Source organism: Exophiala oligosperma (genome assembly GCF_000835515.1).
Source record: "Exophiala oligosperma strain CBS 72588 unplaced genomic scaffold supercont1.8, whole genome shotgun sequence".
NCBI classification, from domain to species: Eukaryota; Fungi; Ascomycota; class Eurotiomycetes; order Chaetothyriales; family Herpotrichiellaceae; genus Exophiala; species Exophiala oligosperma.
In genome coordinates, this window is record NW_015622825.1 from 1275694 (window position 1) to 1296368 (window position 20675).

The window sequence follows — 20675 nt, forward strand, 5'->3', positions numbered from 1 at the left end:
GCGCTGGAGGTTCTGGCAAAGCTGCGCTCCAAGGGCGTCAGGGAAGACCCGCTCGTCCAAGCCGAGCTTCAAGAAATTCGTGTTATTGTCGAATTCGAGAAACAGACGCCGACTCCGTCGTACGGGGCCATACTTTTTTCCAAGCGATACCGGCGCCGGACGGCGATTGGCATGGGAGTCCAATTTCTCCAACAAGCCACCGGGGTCAATGTGTGTCTTTACTATGCCAGCAAGGTCTTTGCTCAAACCGGAAGGACCGCGACTTCGGCCACTTTGCTCGCCAACGGGATCAACAGCGCCCTAAACTTCGCATCGAGCGCATCCCTGACGGTGCTGACCGATTGGTATGGCCGGCGCCTGCCTTTGATTCTGGGGCCTTTCCTGATGGGCATCTGCTTCATCCTCGTGGGGACGATCCTCAAAGAGTATGGGTCCCCTCATTTTGACAAGACGACCCAGGCGGTCCAATTCAACTTTCAGAATGCCAGCGCAGGCAATGCCGCCATCGCGTTCATGTTTCTCTACAACGTCGCGTTCGGCGGCCTCTACTCTTCGGTCCCGTGGACCTATCCGAATGAAGTGTTCTCGGTCGACGCAAGAGCCCGTGGCACGGCGTTGTCAACGTCGACGAACTGGTTCGTCAATTTCTGGCTATCTCTGTACGCTCCTCAGGCGTTGAACAAAGGCTCCTGGAGGGTGTACATTGGCTTCGCCGTCATCAACTTTTTCTGTTCCGTCGTGGCCTACCTCTTCTTCCCGGAAACGGCGGGTCGATCGCTCGAGGAGATTGACCTCCTCTTTCTACCTTCTCGGTCCGTCTGGGTCACCCGTGATCGCCAGGCACGGAGCAAAGACAGGCTCATCGAGCACGATTTTTCGGCTGGCGCTGAGTCTGTCGGACATGACCTGGAAGTTGCCCTTGCCGTCGGAGTTGTCGCGGAGAAAGGGGAGGGAGGCGAGAAGGTAGCGAGTAGTGAGATCGAGACGGTGAAGAGCTAATCGTAAGTCAAGTCATTTCGGAATGTGTTTGCTCCGTAGTGCAAGTCCTTCCGGAAGGTATTTTGGAAGTTCAACCAAGTAATTCTAATTATTTTGTACTTGGTGCACAATGATCCTACGAGTCAGCGTTTTCGGAAAATGAAGTATGTAGATGAGTACCAAGATTGACCAATCAGATGCCGAGAGTGACAGTCAAGTCACCCCAGATTGTTACTCATCACAAAAAGGAGAACTAATTAGAAAAAGTAGAACTGGTGGTCGCAGAAGGAGACTAGCTACGCATGAGAATCAACCGGCCGTAGGCGAAAGCATAGAGGGTGACAGCTGGTACTACTGAATAGTCACCCTAAATTACGTTTCTTTGCGAAAGAGTCGCGTAACAAGTGCCACAGAAAGTGATCACCTACTGTAGGTGACTACTAAGACTCCGTACTGCCAATACTGCTGGGACGAGTAACTCTGGACTACTGAGACTACTGCTGAGTCACCGGTGAGAAGTACTTATTCAAGAGGTAGCGGTCACATCAACTTGACAACAAGTCTCAAGAGGTGGACTTACTTTCAGTAGGTCAACTACCTACCTAGGTACCAAAGGTATCGCTGCTCTCATCTCTCGGGCTGTCATATTGGTCCTTGGCCCATGTACCTAGGTAGCTCAGTATACCTCATTACTCCGTACTTGCTCTCTCTCTAGACCTATTTCAGAGGTGCTTAATTCCTCCGTGAGGTAACTCATAACGCTCGGTGTTCGTCTCCCTGAGATTATACTCCGTATGTCGCGATGAGAAAAGTCACAATCTTGCAATGAGAAAGAATCTTCACAATCACGAGACTCACCGAGTACGAGGACGAGGTTTTCCATGTTGGAATATAGCCTGTGTAAAGAGACAATACATCACATGTTGAGAACTCGTATGACAATCAAATTACCTGCATCTGGGGGTTGCCACTCCGTCCGACACGAGTAGGATCAGATTGAACCTTTGGTGTGGTGGTGGGATGAGAGCCTAGCCACTGGAGGAACTCTGTCGGATGATTTGTGGAACACGTCTCTGGACTGTCGAGTCCGTGGGACTCATTTCACATGCGCAGAGAGATTCGCCAGAGGTATATCTGTACTAGAGAGACAGAAATTAGCAGCGTGACTGAGAATGCCGCTTTCTGGAAACCCACTGACACACTCTCGCGTTGGACCTCACATTGATTTGCCTCTACAATGCCAGCTCTCCACGAACATTCGGGCCTTCCCGATCCACGAACTTGACCGGACGACTTTCCAGGACGGTACGAATACACTCCCTACCGATAGTCAAGGGACATATGGAGATCGAGGGTGTGCCCAGCCTTTGAACGATTTCACTCTCGAGACTATTTTAAAATGCTTCGGGTAAGTCCTTGCCTGCCATTCTGAGCCCAGAGACCTACATTATCCACCTCCCCTGGCCCAACACGACCGCAGGCTCATAGATGAAAGATCGGCAATGTCTCTTGACTCTTCCGGGATCTCCATGTATTGCCTCCACCCAAATCAGCGTAGCTCCGTTGACGAATGCTAGTCCGGCGCACCCCCAAAAGCACCTGCACTTTGCGTGACTGGGAAAGATGTGTCACGCCACGATGTTTCCAGTGCCGGCATGGTCACCAAGTACTGTAGCTAGTGTTTAGCGACAAGAGTATATTGATCATTATTGGCGACTCTGGGTCGCCGGACCGAGAGAAAAGCCTCCTGGACCTGCAACCAAACCGGTGTCCCTTGAGGAATGGTCCATTTCAACTGATTCAGCATATCGGTGTCATGATTCGGAGCGCGTCCTCGCCTTTGTCAATTCTTTATGCTAAGCTCTATAGGTAATCTACCGTCTGAAGAAGAGAAGAGGGACTCATCTTACCCAGACCTGTAGGTGGGAGAACGTTCGCCCGAGACTTCATTGCGGCGATTGATGTCTCAGCTACGGTCTGCGAGACGCAGGCTGAAATCTGGGGCAAATTCGCTTCTATGTAGCCAGACATCGATGTCCCCCCAAACCGGGAAGAGATTTTTGGGCTCTCCGTAACAAGTTCATCAGAGTACACTACACCGAGACTGACTCGACTTCTGCGCGCTGGCAGTCTTATATAGCCTGGGCCGTATTCTCCACCGTTAATTTTGTTTCTCCATCGTATTGACGTAACGATTCTCTTGCTATACGAGCGTCGTCTAGCAGAACACGTTTGATTTCCTCGGAGCGCGGAATGAAGCGCGCTTTGAATGGTTCAGGGCGCATATTCTCACTCTTGGTGTATGCAAAGATATCCAATTTGACTTCATTGCCCTATGGTACGATTAGTAAAGATATCAGTCGGGGAATAGCCAACGTACCTCCTCGTCTAGGCCAGGTTTGATATCAAAGGCCCAAAGGAGACGTGCAATGGTGATGAAGAGGCCTTGTTCGGCAAGAGGTTGACCGCTACACTGGCGTCGTCCCCATCCGAAGGCATTATGTCCTTGCTTGTTTGGGTACGGTCGCTCAAGCCCATTTAGGAATCTCTCCGGTCGAAAGGCGTCAGGTTCAGGGAACTCGCGGGGATTGCGGTGTATAGCCCAGACATTTCCGGTAATGGAGGTGTCCTTGGGAATGAAATAGCCCTTGTACTCGTCATCCTGTACGGTACCAGTCAGCTATTGAGGAGCTGGGACCTAAAGGAGGGGTTCAACCTACCTGGATCGGAGCGTGAGGAATACCACCTAAGATGGTAACTGTACGCCAGCGTAAAACCTCACTCACGAGTGCCTTCACGTATGGAAGAGAAGTCTCGTCTGACCAGTCAGGGCTCCTTTCTTGCCCGACGACACTGTCAATCTCCTCCTGGGCGCGCTGCTGCACGTCGCGGAAGACGCACATGGCGAGGACGAAGCTAAGTGTTGAACTGCTTGTGGTGTCGACCCCACCGCCAATCAAATTGGCTGTCATGGCTGCGACTTCTTCATCGCGAAGGCCCATCTGTTCTTGGTCTCGTAGGAGTCGCTTGGCAAAATTGTCTGCCTTTGATTCTGTGGCCTCCTTCGACAACGCGTAAAAGTATCGTTGAAATTTTTTTGCACTCTCCAAGATCTTGGAAGGTAGAGGATAGACCCATCGGGGTAAAGTAAATAGTGCCGGGATAGCTTCCATGATGAAAAGGCCTGGGATGATGTAGTCGACACCCTCCATGAATCCAAGAGCGGCTTGAGCAACGTAGTCGTTGACGCGATCGATACGCCGGCCCCAACCGATCACTGAAACAGTCGAACACGAGTATCGCTCAATGGCCATGACCATATCGTAGGGCTTTTCGTAGAGGTCGCGTGCAAGCACTTTCGACTCGTCGCTCTGGAACGAACGATAGTTGCGAACAGCTTGTGATCCGACTGCCGTATGCTATTCGAAGTTGTCAGTCTCTTTGCTATTGTCCGTACTGTGAAGGGGCCTTACCATTATCCTCCGATGAAGTCGCCAGCGATCGCCATAGACCAAGTTCACTTGATTAGAATCGGATTGATTGAGGCAGTCACCCATAACCACCATACGTGCGCGTGAAGAATAGATGGCTGCCCGCTTATCGAGCAGATCCGATATCGACCAGATGTCGTTGCACACGATAATAGGACGATGGCCATTCCAGATGGTTGTCATCGGGTTGCCGTAATATTCCGCCCATTGCTCAAAGTGAATCCAGGGTTTTATCTTAGGGATGGCGAAGAAGTTTCCGACCAGTGGCAGAGGAAACGGCCCTGGAGGCATTCGCTGGCGCAGGCGGAGTATACGTACATAGTCGAGTAGTACCCAGAATACAGGAAAGCCGACGATGCAGCACAGGAGTACCACAGGGACTTGAATACGCAGCCAAGTCTCCTGATCCTGGCCCGGAACGCCCATCAATTCTCGTATACCCATGTTGTGATTAGTTACGATCCGCCCTTGTCAACTATGTCTGTTGGCGGCGAACATCATGGACTTGTCGTTTGATAGATATTTGGTTTCTGAACAGAGAAGGTGCCGCACCTTCTCCACTCCATGATTGATGCATCCACGTCGCACAGATCCCACTTCGCAAAATCAACCTTGCCCCGCCACCTTCTTCTCTAAGGAGGCCCCATAATGTGAACTTAGGAGTCGTTAGGAGACGGATGTGCACAGGGGGTTCAACATCTACTGCTTGACAAATCTCGACTGGAGTGTAAAGACGTGTCCCAAGAGCTGCCAGACGAAGCAGAACCTGGCATGTTAGACGGGTGCAGAGAGTATCGGGGAGATATGCAGACGCGATGAACGCCCAAGAAGCGACAGGTTCTGTCTCTACAACCCGGAAGACCAAGTTTTGGTCGACTCGCGATGAGAATAGCACTATCGCCAGTTCCCAAAGCTTCTCCGTGCTCACAGCTACGAGGTGCTGCTGCTTCTTGAATCAAAGTCGAATGTTTAGTCGTGCTGGCCTCGTTTCTGGGGTGTGGCCCTTTGCATGATTCATGAGACGTGCAAGAAACAGCCAAAACTCTTGTCGTTGACGAAGAATAAGCGAGACTGAGCAACCATTCATTGGTGGTTGCCCCTTTCCAAAACGCGAACGTCGGGTTGGTGGTTCAGTCACGTGTCAGCCAAATCACGGGCTCGAAGAGTCTTGGCATTCTTTATTGCCCCACTGCCTCATATGTAGCATTCGCCTGCTTTTCGTTTTTCGTTTTTCATTGCATACTTCATACAGTAGATCATAGATGACTCAATGCACTCGTCACATTTCTGTCCATCACTCCCGTCAATTCGTATATCATGTCTACGCCAGGTCGAAGTTGAGGCGATAGTGGTGGGCGTAAAGCGGCCTTTGATGAACGGAAGCTGCTTTTACCTGCTTTGCGATCGAGATCAGGATGATGGAAGTCCATGGTGAATCTCATCAGGCGCTCGTCTCAAGGCATGGTTTGCGTACGGCCTCCGTTTTCCTTGGCCGGCTATTCTTCAATCACCGTCCGCGACTTGTCGGGTTCCACTGGTGCCCGAGGCTCTCCATGGCTTGAGAAAGTCAATTCAATGATGAGCCTAACAAATTCATGGGGCCTACAATAGTATGAGATGGGACGAGACACGATTCAGCAGTATTCGAATAGCGGGTACGGAGTATCGCAAGGCTCCCACGGATTTGCGGGGAACTCCATAATCCGAGCTCGTTGCCAACGGGTATTTCCCAGTAAGTACTCCGTATTATTGCGGTCAATGATATGGAACTGCAATGCTTTTCCTAACTTCCTGCCAAATCCAATGACTTACCTTACGCCCCAAGGCTTTTGAAAGTGGAAGGACTCGGACATAATTAATGCCCGAGTGAAAGCTTGCCATTTACTTGCCCAGAGGCCCAGTGCCCGTGCTCCAGTGCCCCAGTGCTCTCTGCCTCAGAGTTTAGAGCGTAGCGCGGGGCTGACCTGGCCAGACTCCTTTGCCCCAGCTCCACAGAGGCTCCTCGTCAGCTATATAGCGCCCTCAAGGCAAGAAAATCTGGGAGGCCCCAGAAGCATCCTTCCTCTCCCCCTGGACCGTCTCACAACCGTGGTCAGAGTCACCACCTTATCTAGCACAATGCTCACCAAGTCCGAAATGACGGAGATCGGGCAGGCCGAACACAGAGATCTTGAACATAACCACGAAGTTGACAAGCGACATGTGCCACTGGATCTGGATGATCCACACCGTGCAGCACTCGAGGACAATCCTGAGCATGCAGAAAAACTGACATGGACCACGCTGCTCGCTGTCATCGTAAATTTCGAGCCTCCTTCAATGTGGTATCCTTGCTAACTATCCATCAAGTCCTTGTCATTCAGCTACGTCTGCCCTATCTCTTGCGGCTTTGTCCTTGTGACCGGCATCCTCGTACCACTTGGTGTGGAACTTGGTGACACCGAAAACATTTCCTGGATTGTTGGCGGTTGGTCCATTGCATCATCCATCAGCTTCTCCGTGGCCGGATCCATCTCCGATATTTTCGGAAGACGGTGGACCATCGTTTGCGGTGAAGTGCTGTCTATTATCGGGTCGATTGTAGCCTGCACGTCTTCAACAACGCTGACTGTGGCGGCTGGGTCCACGGTCATTGGCTTTGGCTGTGGTATAGTCTTCGTTTCTTATGCTGGTATCCAAGAGCTGGTGCCCAACAAGTGGCGCGGGCTTCTTGGTCTCACGGAATGTGCCATGACTATCCCATGGGCTATTGCTGGCGTCTTGATCGCCAATGCTTTGCAATCAAACACTGCCGCTGGCTGGCGATGGTGCTACTACATCGGTATCATTTTCGGCGTCCTCAGCACGGCAGGAACTATTGTCTTCTATTTCCCACCGTCACGGCCACAGTACGATTTTGACAAGACGAGATGGCAGGAGATCAAGGAGATCGACTACATTGGCTTCCTACTCTACACGGCCGGCTTGACTATCCTGCTCATTGGTCTAACCTGGGCAGGTAGCGCCAATCATCCGTGGACGTCTGCCTCGACTATTGCACCCATTGTCGTCGGATTTGTTACTCTTATCGCCTGCTTTGTGTACGACTTCACCGTGCCTACACGTCCATTCTTCCCTCTGGAGTTATTTCGAGAGATTCGTGGTTTTACTGTTCTCCTTGTGGTTGTCTTTGTGGCCGGTCAGTTAGATCTCCCATTCAATAACAGCTCCAGTGCTAACTTTTTGTCTCTAGGCGTGGTGTTCTACTCCATGGCAGGCCTCCTCCCGCAGGGATCGCTATATATGTTTACGCCCGATTCTATCCAGATCGGTATCATCGCCCTACCCAACGGCATTTCTCAGTTCCTTTTTGGAGGCGTCGCAACCATTCTCATGGGGAAGGTCGGCCATTTAAAGCTGCAGGTCATCGTGATGCTCATGATACAGACTGCCGCGACTGGCGCCTATGCTGGCGTCATACCAGGCAATCGAGCGGGCTGGTCGGCACTGCAATTCCTTGGCCAAGGTGCTTTTGCGCTCATCACTCTCCTGTGCTACGTCATCGCAGGTCTCAACGTTCCTCTCCGCCATCTCGGCGTGGCCTCAGGCTTGATCGGAACCTTTCGTAGCGCAGGTGGTAGCGTGGGCAACGCCGTTTTCAACACCATTTTGAATGGTCTAATCAAGGAACAGATCCCAGCTCGCCTAGCTCAGGTCGTCGAGGAGAACTCCATGCCAGCAGACACTCTGGCCACGCTTATTCCCGCGACCATGCAAAACGCCCTGGGCATTCCAAATTCTTTCGCCAAGGTGCCTGGAATCACTCCCCAAGTCGAGGCTATGGCTGCCACTGCGTTCAAGGAGGCATATGCATTCGCCTTCTCAAGAGTATTTTACGCAAGCATTCCGTTTGGATGCCTGGCGATCATCGCCGCTCTATTCATTTTGGATCCTTCGAAATACCTTACAAACCACACAGCCGTGAAGATGGAGCGCGAGGGTATGGCAGGCCGCAAGACAGTCAGTACTTAAAAGAAAGGATACTTTCACCCAAGACTCGCCGATGAGGTGCCTGGTCTGTGAATGTGTAGGTTTAATGTGATATGGATTTGTCTACGAGAGAATGTCTGAGTTAGCAAATGCGTTTGCAAACTTGCAGGTAGCCATATATAGGTGCCATGTTTACCAGTAGTAGAATTCCATAATCCTCCTTTGTGGCCTTCTTTTGAAGTGTCCATGGCATTACCCTTGGCTTCTTGGAACCCCCCTCCAGTCGAAAGATCCTCTTGCTTGTATCCAGATAGCCTGGTGGCTTTTGTTTATCAGCTCGCTTTCCGCTTTACATACTGCTTTCTGGCGACGTCGTCAGTGGAATCATATGACATTTTACGCGCCAAGACTTGTAAAGACTGCGTCGAGGCGTATCTACCTGACACAACTCGAATGCCCTTCTTCGGCCGGAAATTGTGCTATTACGAGGTACTCAGGTATGACCCGGTACACTCCTCGAACCGTAACAAGGTCAGACTCCAACACATTGCTGACAATTAACCGAAAGGCCTAACAACTTTACGATAACAGAACTTTGATGTGCTCCGTTACGGAGTAGCGAGCTAATCAGATAACGACAGCGACCAAAGATTGGTACCACTAGACTGAAAAATGGCACTGGCTTGGTAGAAGAATAAATACCTGATGAACTAATCGCCATCACGCGCATCATGAGGCAGATATCGTTACCGCTCGAACATCTTGCCAAGTGGTCACAATTCAATGGTGTGCAGTTGTTCGATGTCGCCATTGATCCTCACATCATAGAAGAAAAAACCGGTGTTGACAAAGGAGGAGGATTGCTGGCCCAAGCAGATCATGCAGAGACAGAACCTCTGTTGGTGGTTCCTTTGGATCTTGTCTTGTCCAAAGACGCAGTATCGGAAGCCGCAAAGGCCGATCAAAATCTTCGCGAACTGATCGAGGCCGCTTCATCTTTATTTCAGGTGGGTTCCAGAGGCGCCGGACCCCCCTCGTCATCTTATCGTTTGGTATATGTGGTAGTTTATATTCCCTATGTTTACAGCAGACTGACTTTATGCACGTCCAACCATTTTATAGTATCCTCGTACCGCAGTGTTGTTGTTTCTTCTTTACCAGATGACGATCAACAGTCCAGACAACAACAACGACGACGACGATGATAATCATACATTGTTAAGAGTCAACAACCCCTTTGCAGATTATGTCAAGTTTCTACCAAAGGAGTACCCATTGCCTACCTTTTACTCACAGGGGGAAAGGGACTTGTTGGTCGGCACTTCTCTGGCCGATGCGCTCGGCCAAAAACTGGCGAGCCTGGAAAAGGAGTTTGACGGCCTAAAGGCGGCCACGGAGCACATCCCCTGGTGCCAACGATTCTGGTGGGACGACATCACTGGCTGCCTGGACATCGGAGATTGGAAGCTGGCCGATGCCATGTACAGGTCTCGGGCCCTGGATCTGCCGCGAGGAGCTAGTGTGGGCATGGTCCCTGTCGTCGACATGGCGAACCATGCCTCCATCGATCATTACAATGCACGATTCGAGGTCGACGAGGGTACAGGGTCGGTGTTGCTCGTGGTGCAAGACGAAAAGTCGATCGAGGCCGGGGAAGAGGTCACCATCATGTACGGGGCAGGAGGGGCCTGCGAGATGATCTTTTCCTACGGGTTCCTGGAGGAACGGGCGGACAGTGCGCGTGAGATGTTCCTCAGCTTGTCCATCCCCGCCGATGACCCATTGAGGCTGGCAAAGATCCGGTTCGCCCAGCAAGAGGCGGCGCCCGGGGTGAGGATCTACGTGGACGGAGACGACAAGGTGCGCTGGGACAGTACTTTCGTCTGGTGGGCATGTGTCAATCAGGAAGACGGCCTCGATTTTCGGGTCGAGCAGACCGTCGACGGAGACATGGACCTCAAGGCCACATGGAAGAATGGCGACCTGGCCGCTCACGAGTTGCGAGCCGCTCTGTTGGATGACGATCGTCTCCGAGATGTGTTCGTCCTTCGTGCCACCGTGATGGTTCAACAACGGGTCGAGGAGCAAGGGATGCGCCTGGCAGCAAGCGAAGAGGAATATGACCAGGTACTGGCCAACGACGATCAGATCAGACCATGGGTCTACAAGACGATCGGAAGACTTCGGAAACTGGAACTTGACCTGTTGACGAGAGCCTTCCAAACACTGGAACAAGAGGTAAGCTTGTTGTCGACCAGGATAAGCCTTGTAGGGTAGGGGCCCTTGCTACTCCGTACAGGCGTTACTAACACCTGCATATGTATAGAAGCTTCGACTCCTCGAATCGACCGTCGTGCGTGCTTACCTGCGGCAGGGGGCCGACGGCTCAGAAGGAGATTACCCAGAAGATTTCTCTTGAGAGGTGTACATAAATGGAGAAAATGCATTAATCTAGTAGGCTTATGCACACCGACTGGCTAACATCACGAGAGAGGACTTTTGACTCGTCCCCAAGGTGGTATGAGCCCCAGAGATGGCAGAAAGTTTGTTCTGCTCTACACCGGGGGCTGGAAAAAGGTCAAACAAAAAAGACACGAGGCCAACCACTGTACAGCTATTCACGGCAAAGAACTTCCTTTCTACGAGTAGTTTGACACCAAGTGGTGTTTTGGCTCAACACGAGACCCCACCTTCAGCTCGAGCTAGTAGGACTCGTATGCCAGATGTGCTTCTTGTTTTTTCATAGTCACGGAGGGATCGTCTTTAAGTGACGTTTCCGTTCGTCCATGGCGGCCGCAGGCACAAAGCAAGCCGGAAATGATACCCCCGTAGTCTACGGGCCAGCCGGTCTGGTACTGTAAAATTGTACTTGATCTCATTCCAAGGAAGACTTTTTTAACATGATGAGATGAAGACATTGTCGTTTCTTGTCAATATTACATCAACAGCTTGTTAAATCTTTCGCTTGTCGGAATATCTTTGATTCATCATAACGGTTCCACAGACATCGATGATCGCACCCCAAAGGTGTAGGCGAGAGGTACAAGTCTTTTGCAGGGGTGATGTAATCTGAAAGACAAGAAGAGTTCAAGAGGATCTAACTATTAGAGGATCATGGAACATCACTACTATGATGGAGGATCAAAGACGAGGGGTCTAGAACTTGCCCCCGGCCATTGCTCGGGTTAATGGAATGCCGGTGTAGAAAGCCGGAGACAAAGCTCCCCGTAGCGCTGATAGGTGGTGTGGTGGCACGACGCCATCCTTGGGGGGAGCTCCGAGTACTTGTTCACCATCGCGTCGTTAGTGGGAGTTCGATTTCGAGGGTTTGCCGTCAAGGCTAACAACTCTGAAGACTTATCCATGATGATCCCTTTTTGCTGCTAGGTGTTTTGTCTCATTGGATTTTTTTCCGGGGAAATGGGAAGCATGATCAGATTGGAGGCTGGATGGTCATTCCGGGGGGGAGATGGAGGAGAGAGAGGAGCTTTGCTGAGATACAAAGTCAGAGATCCATTAAGTCCAGCCGTATACCTACTACGAGTACGGAGTGCCGCAGGTCCTTTGTATGATGAATGGATCAGCAGTGACAAGTTCGACAGGGTTCTTTTCCGGAGGGCACACAGCAAAGCAAATGATAACGAGTCGATTGAGACGCCCAGACGATTTAGCGTCTTGTTGGATTCTTCTGGCATTCTCAGCTTCCGCCGGCAGCCGTAAGAGTGTAAAATGGCGATGCGGCTTAATTGGGAACAGACTCGAGAGGACCCCTGTAAGTCGTAAACCTCCTCGTACCTCCATGCCCCGAACTGCGTCTCCAGGCCCCCGTTGTAGTGCCCCAGGAAGTCATCCCAGGTTTGCGTGTGGTGTCTATACTTCTGCCACACCCTTCATCCCATCTCAACGCACGACTATCCTTGCCTCTTTTCCTCAACACCTCCCCTGACAACTAAACCCCAGGTCTTGTGCGTTGCCCCTCGTTGGCCCAAACCACTCACCATTCCGTATTCGAGAAATATCCAGACGAAAAACTTTCGTGGCGTCGAAAGTAGCCCTCCAATAACCATCCCATCTGGCCCTGCTTCCGTCCCGACCAACTTAAGAACATCGTTCCACCGTCGAGCATTCGCATGTTGTCATAACACTCGCATCTCGCCCCCCCTTCTTGTGTTCCCGGGTTCTTTTACATCTTGATCCTATCTGACGAGGAACGACACACTTGTTGGACTCACCTTTGTCTCAAAACTTGACCATCGCTCTCAAGGACCAACTGCTTGACTGGCCCCTACACACCATCACCGCCGTCATTATTCAAATACATACACGTCTATGTGTCTGCTATTGAAGCACAATCAGCATTAAGGAGATATTCACACAACCCTTGGCATCATGCCCGGCATTCTGCCGATGAAGATGATCCGGGTGGGCAGCGCAGCACAAAGTCGGATCGCCCAGGCGTGCGACAGGTGCAGGAGCAAGAAGATCAGGTGCGATGGGGTCAGACCTTGCTGTACCCAATGCGCCAACGTCGGTTTCGAATGCAAGACCAGCGACAAACTCAGTCGGAGAGCCTTCCCACGCGGTTACACAGAGTCCCTGGAAGATCGTGTCCGGGGACTAGAAGCTGAGGTGCGGGAGTTGAAGTCTCTGTTGGACGAGAAGGACGAAAAGATCGACATGCTGTCGCGCATACACAGTTTCTCTCCTCCGGCGCGAAAGTGCTCGGACTCTCTGTCGCCGTCCCAGGTGGTGGAGGTGAAGGCTGAAGTCGAGTCGGCCAGGGAAGAAGTCTTGCACGTCGAAATCCCGGCGCCGGTACACTCCAAGGCGACATCGACCGGATCAACCACCACGGCTTCTTTCATCGAGGCTTTTGATCACAAAGTACAAGAAGCTGGCCGACAAACTCCTGGAGTATCTTCTTCCGCTCTCCAGAAGGCTGTACAACCTGTCCGCCAGGGCCTTGCATCTGGACCCAAGATCCCGCCGAGAATTCTCTCTGATCAGTATATCAGTATGTTCTCGTCAATTCCCTCACATTGAGTGAGCTAGCACTGACATGACCCAGATCTTTTCTTCCAAGAGTGGCAGCCTCTGCTTCCCGTACTCCACCGTCCGACCTTCTTGCGTGTGTACGAGCAGTATGTTTCCAACCCTGATTCAGGCAACTGGCAGAACAACAAACAGTCACTGGCCCAGTTGTACTTGATCTTTGAAATCTCTGCCCTGTCCAACATCACTACGTCCAAAAAGAATGCACCATCTTTCGAGAGCCATTGGCGCAAGGCTTTGTATTCGACCTCTTCCACGGCATCGGTTTCTACTCTACAATGCCACGTCCTTGCTCAGATTTGTTATTTGTTGCGGGCCGATTCGACTCATCTTCTGCGACATCGAGGCATTGCGGTGACCATGTGCCATGAACTGGGTCTCCACCAGGGCCACAAATATCATAGTCTGTCACCTCTTGAGTCCGAGACGAGAAAGAAGGTCTTTTGGTGTCAATACGTTCTGGACAAGTAAGGAATCTTTGTCAAGCATTTTGTACGGCGCTAACTATTGTTCTAGATTTACCTCTGCAACCACAGGTACTCCCATGCTCTTGAGGGACGACGATATCTCGGCTGAACTCCCTGCCGAAGTGGATGATGAGAACCTCAGCACCCAAGGTTTCTCACCTACTTTGCCAGGAGAGGTCACCAAGATTTCCAGTGCTCTTGCCCTCTTCCGTGTCACCAGAATCTTGTCAAAGGCGTTGGACAATCTCTATCCAGCCAAAGCTACCTATCAACTCTCATTGAACAAGCTGCACGCTTTGTCGGACGAGCTTGATCAGTGGTCGGAAGAATTACCTGAGCACCTTCGTTTGCGATTCATCAACGACAAGCCTGCGACACACTTGGTTAGTGACAGGTCGCCGTTGCTTGTGAGTATCCTTCCTTCCGTCGTAGTGACTCTCCTGACGATTCCACGCAGTCTATCGCATACTTTTACACACGTAGCCTGATTCACCGGCCCCTCCTCTGCCACAGCTCTGGAAGTTCGGCGTCGGCCGCCAATATCGTTCTTGCTGCAGCTGGCAAACACATTCTCCAGATCATGGATCTTTTGATCGAACGACGTATGAGCTACACTTTGCCTCTCAACAAGATCGATCTGCTTTTGAACTCTGGCCTTGCGATCCTGTGGCAATCTCTCGATCTGGAAGAAGACAGTAAACTGGTCAAGGACAATCAGAAGTCGCTGAATTATCTGACCACGATGATCCAGAACGAGAGCCCGATTGTTGCATCCGAATTCCAGAAGATGGCCACCACCTTTGTCACACTCGATGCACGACCTGCCTTGTCACCCAAGAGCATGAGTCCTGACACCACCGCCCAGAGACCATCGGCCGCCAGGAGTGCCGTCTCTGACCCCAATAAGTCCAAGTCGACTCGGAAGCAACTCCAAGCCATCGCTTCGAAATGGTCCAGCTTCAACAACAACAACACCAAGACGACTCGAGACGAGGAGGAGTGTGGACGTCGTGCCACCGTACCTCAAACCACGCCGGCACCTCAAATGCAACAACCACACCGGGCTGCCAGCACCACCAGTTTATCTTCGACACGATCGGCACCTGCCGTGGCAGCTGCGGCTGTAGCTTCGGTTGCTCCACACGCACTGGCTCCCTGCAGGAGTGTCGACGACCCGATGATGATCAACCTGGATTATCTGCCGATCGGGGACGACTTTGGTGGTGACTCTCAGACTCGAACGTCGTCCAGCACGATGCTTCCACCCAAGCAACAACAACAGCAGCAACAGACCACAGCGGCAGCCATCATGCCATCGGACGCGAGCTGGGATCACTTGTTGAACAACTTTGACAACAACAACGGCTGCGGATTGTACCCCGACATGAACGCCAATGGTCTTTACCAAGTCCCCAGCAACGAATGGACCACCGATGCCTGGAACCTGACGGGCATGGAATTTGCCTCCAAGGCTCCTGTCCCACAGAGTTTGTTGAGTTTCTCCGAGGAATCTCTCACCAGTGGCGACGATTTCTTGTTTAGTGCCCCTCCGAGCAACAATGGATCGGCGGCGGCCACCGGGGAAGCCATCGATCTCACCGAGCATTACGGAGGAATCACCATTCCCGTGGATGACGAATTTGATGTACATGAGATTGAAGCTTGAGCACGGGAGTACGATGGAATAATGGATAATGGGATGATGGGATGATGGGATTTTTGACCAGAAACTTCTTGTCTTTTTTTACTGTTGGCTCTTTCTTTTTTGCTTTCACAGGGGGGCCAGGGGGCTTAGGATGTCAGTCATCAGCAAGAGATACCCAAGAAAAAAAGGTGTTTTGTATAGGGATTTGTGACAAAGTGATACCAAGGCTGAAGTTGAAGGAGAAGAAAGACTTCTAGTGTGGCCAAATTCAGGACGCATGATCGATCATACGCAGTACAAAAGGATATTTACCTAGGTACCAACCCACCTACATAGGTACTTTGTGCGTTTTTACCTTGTACTTTGCTTTGTCTATTCAGTACAGCCGAATGAACAAGTACTACACTACCTGAGGCCTACTTGACTAGTACCTGTACTTGCACTCCAACTCCGCAGTGTAAGCAACGGGAAGAGTCGCGGTGCTTCTGACTTTGTGCCTCCACCGTCGCTAGGATGTCATCTCACGTGATCGGGAAACTTTCCTATCCGGGGTGGTCGGGACATAAACAACCGACTTATTCACGAGAGGGATCGACTTGCATCGCTGCCCGGCCGTGACAAGCATGAACCGTCTTGGACTTTTCACTTCGAAACTTGTCCTTGGATATCGATCAACCTTCAGGAACCCCGTATCCTCCGGAACGACCCCTCAGCCTCCTTGAGAACATGCCCTGGTGAAACCTGCGACAGAAAAAGGAGAATAACCACGCCTGGAGAAGTGCCTCCGGACTGGACAACACAACAAGGATGCTTGGATAGACAAGACGATGAGCAAACGACTCAGAGATGCTGAGTTGATGGGAGAAGACATCATTGACACTTACCTCTCGGAAGAGCCGCTGTGCGAGTCGAACCACCCGACAGAGAGTGATGAACCGAAACTGCGACGCTTTGTCGTCGATGGCCGAGAGAGTCTTCAACGGCCACGCCTGATAGGCAAGGGATTGCACGGCGTCGCGATACTGGCAACCATCAAAGGAGACGAATACGTTTTGAAAGTTGTGAGTTCAGATCATGATTTGTGCTGCGTATTATTATCATCATTATCATTATTTTCCACTCCTGGGCTGGCTGACACGTAGGGATTTCGAAAAAAAAAACAGTTCAAGCATTGGAAACAACCCGGCCCGGTCTATTATAGATACGATGATGCCATCCTCCTCTCACCGCTCGCGTGTGAAAGCAGAGCCTACGCTCGACTCGATTCTCGCAATGAGAATGATGGAATTTGGGCCGCTCAGTGCTATGGATGGATGAGACTCTCGGATCCTCAATTCCAGGAGCTTGGAAACGTTGTTGATGTTAATAAACATGACCTGAGCCGGTGGGTTGTCGTTAAAGAATACATTCCATCTCCGACACTGCCCTGCGATCTTCCGGAGATCTTCGCGAATTTCGAAATCCCGAAACGAGCACGAATAGTGCCCCGGGACGCTCGACTCGACAACTACAGAGGGTCAAAGATTGTCGACCTTTCGAGCGCTCTGACGGAGCCGTCTCCGCGATGGACAAAGTTCAAGTTTGAGCTTTTCTACGGGAACACCACCTTTGGTATCTTTCAATGGTTCAAGGGAGTCGAACATGCCTACGAGCCTCCTCCTCGGCATCGCGACAATCACCTTCTCACTAGGCCTTTGCCTTTATGATTCGAACCCTGGGAGCTCGAGCCAGAACCAGCCGCCGCCGCCCCAAGGGCTTCACCAGGTGGTCGCTGTACAATGCTTTCTCGAGGCATTGCGGAAGTGATGTTGTAACGCTGCATGGTGTGATAAGTGAGCCCCCAGTGAGCCCTCAGTGAATGATAACAGCCCGCGTCTTCGAAGTGCAATTGACCTATAAACATCCCCCATGAATTCACGCAGACCTGTGGTTTCAGGCAGAAACCGATGCCATTGTTGAAGACGAAACTGGAAATGCCGAAAACGGTCTAGTGTGATTCTCGACAAATCGATGTCGTCATAATTTCGACATGATGTTTTTCGCGACCGATGGCACTTCTTTGTTTTTCCTCCATACGCGCCCCCATCATCATCAATGCGTCAAAACCGTCGAGTCCTCACATCACACAGAAAGGTCTCTGGGGTCTGGGGTTTTGACGAGTGCCAATGACGAGAGGTGGAAATAAAACTCAAATCACGAACGACAATGACAATGCCAATTGACAAGGAAGTCTTCATCTCTACCTAGTACTCTCCTCCCTCTCTCTCTCTCACTCTACTCGTAAAGTCCCAAGTCGTGTGAGATCTCGCCTTTTCTTTTTACATCCCATCACACTCGTACGGGTATTGCGTATCGAATCGATCATTACCCAAGTAGTAAATTTGATACGCTCCTCACGACGGCAGCACGATTCGGTCAACACCACGGGCCACACATACACAGGATGTCACCACGCCTGCTTTCCATCTCCTCGTCCACCGTCTTGCGCTCCTGGACACGGTCAAATAAAACGACGCCGCCCGTCATTCGTCCTTCTCGTTCCTCGTACACCTCGACGACGTCCTTGCGAGCCAAAGCGCCCGACAGCACACCGGGTTGGGAAGGTCGACCGATAGAAGACCACGCCGTCCACAGGTCCCCTCACGACCCCCAGGCCGAGGGGGCGAAACAAGGCATGAAGGACCACGAGGAACTCAAGGAGGGGAGCCAGGCCATCTCGAGGCGCGACGAGGATCAGTCGAACAAAAAGGCCAAACGGGACCACCCCGAAGCGCCGGAACCGGTGATTGGGATGAACGAGGAGAGGGGGTCGGTGAGTTTACTATAGATTTATAACCCACGGAACCCTACCGATCAACCCCCTTCACACACACGCATGTACACCACTAACATGATCATCACAGAAGGGACACTGACGGAATACCATTACTGTAACTATCCGACAGAGGAGAGTGAGAGAAAAGCGCTCCTCAGACGACCAAGCAACGATATCGTCAAGGGCGTTTGCTGCATTTCGGACTTCGACATGAGTTATCACGAGTACGGGTTACTTTCCATACACAGGCATGTACATGGGCATTGTCAACGAATCAAAATCGATCAAGCTGATTTCTTGTCGTTCATGGTACTCTATAGATATGTATACATTCCGCATGTTCCTTGTATTGTCCCACATTTGCCCCCGGGTCCGTCATATTCATTCGGGCAGCATTACATTGTCTCTCCTTTTTTATATCCTGTAGGGTATCTTGTCATCTGTACGTATCATCTCACCTCGTCTTGCCTGGTCTCATCTCGATCCATCTAGTCCGGACGCCGCCCAAAACATGTCTCAACAGCCATCCATCACCTTCCCACATGAAACGAAAGAATGTCATTCTTTCCCACACTCACCACTTGATCTTCGGCAACTCTTCTCCCACCGTCTCCCTCGATAAAAGCAATCGGTGCATCTCCCATGACTTTCCTCGCCACGTCAGCCACCGTGCTCCCCTTTTTCACCAGCACACAGTCCCTAAACACCACCGTCGATCCGGCCGTCCCGGAACCATACGTGTGGATGTTCTTGACCGGAAACACGGGCACGAGACCTAGTAGTGTAGCCGCCCTCGTCAGAACCTGAACCACACCGGTACTCCCAAACCGATAGAGCACCATGTCTTTCAAGTTTTCGATCCTCGTCTTGAGTTTATCGTCCATCTCTTTGAGGCCACCACCGTCCTGATCTCCCTGTTCTATCAAATCTTCCCTCGTGTCCAGGTACTCCGCACCGGGCGTGTACTTGATGTAGCCTTGCTTGGCGAGCCGGCGCAGGAAAACCTCGCTGATGGCACTGCACAGCACGATGCTCTCGGCCGGCTGTTGTTTCGCGATCTTGGCGATGTTCCGGTCCGCGTCGGGGTGATCGATCTTGTTGAGTGCGAGGACCGTGGGGAATTTCTCGTCGGTAAACGCATTGACGACTCTCGAGATCGTCTCGTCGGACCACTCCTCCAAGGGAGTCTTGAGACCGAGTTTGTCCAGGCACCGCGCCACGACCGCGCTCGTACTCCCGTAGCCCGAGAACTGGTTCTGGAGCGTCTCGACCGCCGTCGACTTGACCGCCACGTGCCGCCGTCTGATGCTGCCCCATTTTTCCATCAGGTTGCCCTGGATCCAGCGCACAATCTCTCCGCGCAACCACTCGACGTCGACACTCGGGTCGTAGCCCCGCGTGGCTTTTCCTTCTGCGTCGGTCGTGCCGGAGACGTCGACGACGTGGATCAACGCATCGGCGTGACGGAGGTCGTCGAGGAATTTGTTGCCCAGCCCTTTACCTTCGTGCGCACCCGGCACGAGACCGGCGACGTCGAGAAGTTCGATCGGCACCGAACGCTTCCCGTCTATGCAGGAGCCGTAGTTGGGACGACACCGCGCAGATAGGCCATGCCGTTGACATGCGCAGTCAACTTGGAGGTAACCCACGGCGCGCTGGGGGTCGATGGTGGTGAATCTAGGGGAGGAGAATCAGAAAAGATCGAGGGGGGTCCATAAGGTAGTCGATGAAGCGGAGGAGGGGAGGCCCTTACGGAAAATTGCCTGTATAGTATTCATATCAGCCTCAAGGTCTCTTTTTATTTTGTCGTCTCTCGTCTCTTTTTTCCTGCTTGCGCTGCAGGATAGACTTTTTTTTTGCTCAACATCGCGGACTAGGTAGGCTGGGTTGGGTGTGTGTGTTATGGGTTCTGAACTGACCGACTTTCGAAGATGCATCTGTCAAGCTTGAGATCTGTGAGTTTCTTGCTTCATTCTCAATCTAGTCCGTGGTGTTTGCGCACCTGATTAATGTGGTGGATTTGCCAGAACTTGGTTTTCCCACCAGGCCGATCAAAGGGTCTCGGGGCATTTTTGGATAGTTGGGCGTCAAGAGAGACGAGGGGAAAGGATTCGAGGGGAGCGCAGTATGCTCGGCCGCTTACCGGCCCCCAGGGTCTGTTCGAGACAATAGTTTTCTGAAGGTATTTGAAGACAGCAAAAATGCCTTGCGCTCTCAGAAAGTTGAGGCTGCGGAGAAAACGGAATCGGGGAATTCAA

General features: G+C 51.7%; 6 protein-coding genes across 15 annotated transcripts; 5 read left to right on the top strand and 1 right to left on the bottom strand.

Moving 5' to 3' along the window:
* Nucleotides 1-6587: 6587 nt before the first annotated feature.
* Nucleotides 6588-8480, top strand: PV06_08401 (uncharacterized protein; the record flags this gene model as incomplete). Its single annotated transcript, XM_016409725.1, has 3 exons — nucleotides 6588-6767; nucleotides 6819-7647; nucleotides 7702-8480. The coding sequence occupies 3 exons, from the start codon at nucleotides 6588-6590 to the stop codon at nucleotides 8478-8480; spliced, it is 1788 nt and encodes a 595-aa protein (XP_016260033.1).
* A 435-nt stretch (nucleotides 8481-8915) lies between these two features.
* Nucleotides 8916-11323, top strand: PV06_08402. 4 transcript variants are annotated; one of them, XM_016409727.1, is made up of 4 exons: nucleotides 8916-8969; nucleotides 9030-9445; nucleotides 9561-10676; nucleotides 10765-11323. In XM_016409727.1, the coding sequence occupies exons 2-4, from the start codon at nucleotides 9170-9172 to the stop codon at nucleotides 10855-10857; spliced, it is 1485 nt and encodes a 494-aa protein (XP_016260035.1). In that variant the 5' UTR covers nucleotides 8916-8969; nucleotides 9030-9169; the 3' UTR covers nucleotides 10858-11323. The 4 variants fall into 4 exon arrangements, with proteins under 4 accessions (XP_016260035.1, XP_016260034.1, XP_016260037.1 ...); XM_016409726.1 differs by having other exon boundaries at nucleotides 8916-9445; XM_016409729.1 differs by having other exon boundaries at nucleotides 9030-10676.
* A 915-nt stretch (nucleotides 11324-12238) lies between these two features.
* PV06_08403 (uncharacterized protein) lies at nucleotides 12239-16011 on the top strand. Its single transcript, XM_016409730.1, has 4 exons — nucleotides 12239-13452; nucleotides 13507-13957; nucleotides 14007-14364; nucleotides 14415-16011. Exons 1-4 carry the CDS (start codon nucleotides 12828-12830, stop codon nucleotides 15621-15623), a joined length of 2643 nt encoding a protein of 880 aa, XP_016260038.1. The 5' UTR covers nucleotides 12239-12827; the 3' UTR covers nucleotides 15624-16011.
* Nucleotides 16012-16429: 418 nt separating this feature from the next.
* On the top strand, nucleotides 16430-17308 carry PV06_08404 (uncharacterized protein; the record flags this gene model as incomplete). Its single annotated transcript, XM_016409731.1, has 2 exons — nucleotides 16430-16663; nucleotides 16766-17308. The coding sequence occupies 2 exons, from the start codon at nucleotides 16430-16432 to the stop codon at nucleotides 17306-17308; spliced, it is 777 nt and encodes a 258-aa protein (XP_016260039.1).
* A 737-nt stretch (nucleotides 17309-18045) lies between these two features.
* On the top strand, nucleotides 18046-18517 carry PV06_08405 (uncharacterized protein; the record flags this gene model as incomplete). The annotated part of the gene is made up of 2 exons (XM_016409732.1): nucleotides 18046-18414; nucleotides 18506-18517. The coding sequence occupies 2 exons, from the start codon at nucleotides 18046-18048 to the stop codon at nucleotides 18515-18517; spliced, it is 381 nt and encodes a 126-aa protein (XP_016260040.1).
* Nucleotides 18518-18691: 174 nt separating this feature from the next.
* Nucleotides 18692-20658, bottom strand: PV06_08406. Of its 7 annotated transcripts, XM_016409733.1 has the most exons (4): nucleotides 20420-20658; nucleotides 20337-20362; nucleotides 20171-20180; nucleotides 18692-20094 (listed from the first exon to the last, which is right to left on the bottom strand). In XM_016409733.1, exons 1-4 carry the CDS (start codon nucleotides 20485-20487, stop codon nucleotides 18948-18950), a joined length of 1251 nt encoding a protein of 416 aa, XP_016260041.1. In that variant the 5' UTR covers nucleotides 20488-20658; the 3' UTR covers nucleotides 18692-18947. The 7 variants fall into 7 exon arrangements, with proteins under 7 accessions (XP_016260041.1, XP_016260046.1, XP_016260044.1 ...); XM_016409738.1 differs by having other exon boundaries at nucleotides 18692-20180; XM_016409736.1 differs by having other exon boundaries at nucleotides 20171-20362.
* Nucleotides 20659-20675: the final 17 nt, after the last annotated feature.

Bases quoted from the DNA above. Each gene is read 5' to 3' on its own strand.
- PV06_08403 (XM_016409730.1), top strand. From the start codon at position 12,828: ATGCCCGGCATTCTGCCGATGAAGATGATCCGGGTGGGCAGCGCAGCA. The intron at 13,958-14,006 runs GTAAGGAATCTT...CTATTGTTCTAG, and splicing joins TGTCAATACGTTCTGGACAA to ATTTACCTCTGCAACCACAG. The intron at 14,365-14,414 runs GTGAGTATCCTT...GATTCCACGCAG, and splicing joins GTGACAGGTCGCCGTTGCTT to TCTATCGCATACTTTTACAC.
- PV06_08406 (XM_016409733.1), bottom strand. From the start codon at position 20,487: ATGCCCCGAGACCCTTTGATCGGCCTGGTGGGAAAACCAAGTTCTGGC. The intron at 20,363-20,419 runs GTGCGCAAACAC...ACAGATCTCAAG, and splicing joins AAATCCACCACATTAATCAG to CTTGACAGATGCATCTTCGA.
- PV06_08402 (XM_016409726.1), top strand. From the start codon at position 9,170: ATGAGGCAGATATCGTTACCGCTCGAACATCTTGCCAAGTGGTCACAA. The intron at 9,446-9,560 runs GTGGGTTCCAGA...ACCATTTTATAG, and splicing joins CCGCTTCATCTTTATTTCAG to TATCCTCGTACCGCAGTGTT. The intron at 10,677-10,764 runs GTAAGCTTGTTG...GCATATGTATAG, and splicing joins TCCAAACACTGGAACAAGAG to AAGCTTCGACTCCTCGAATC.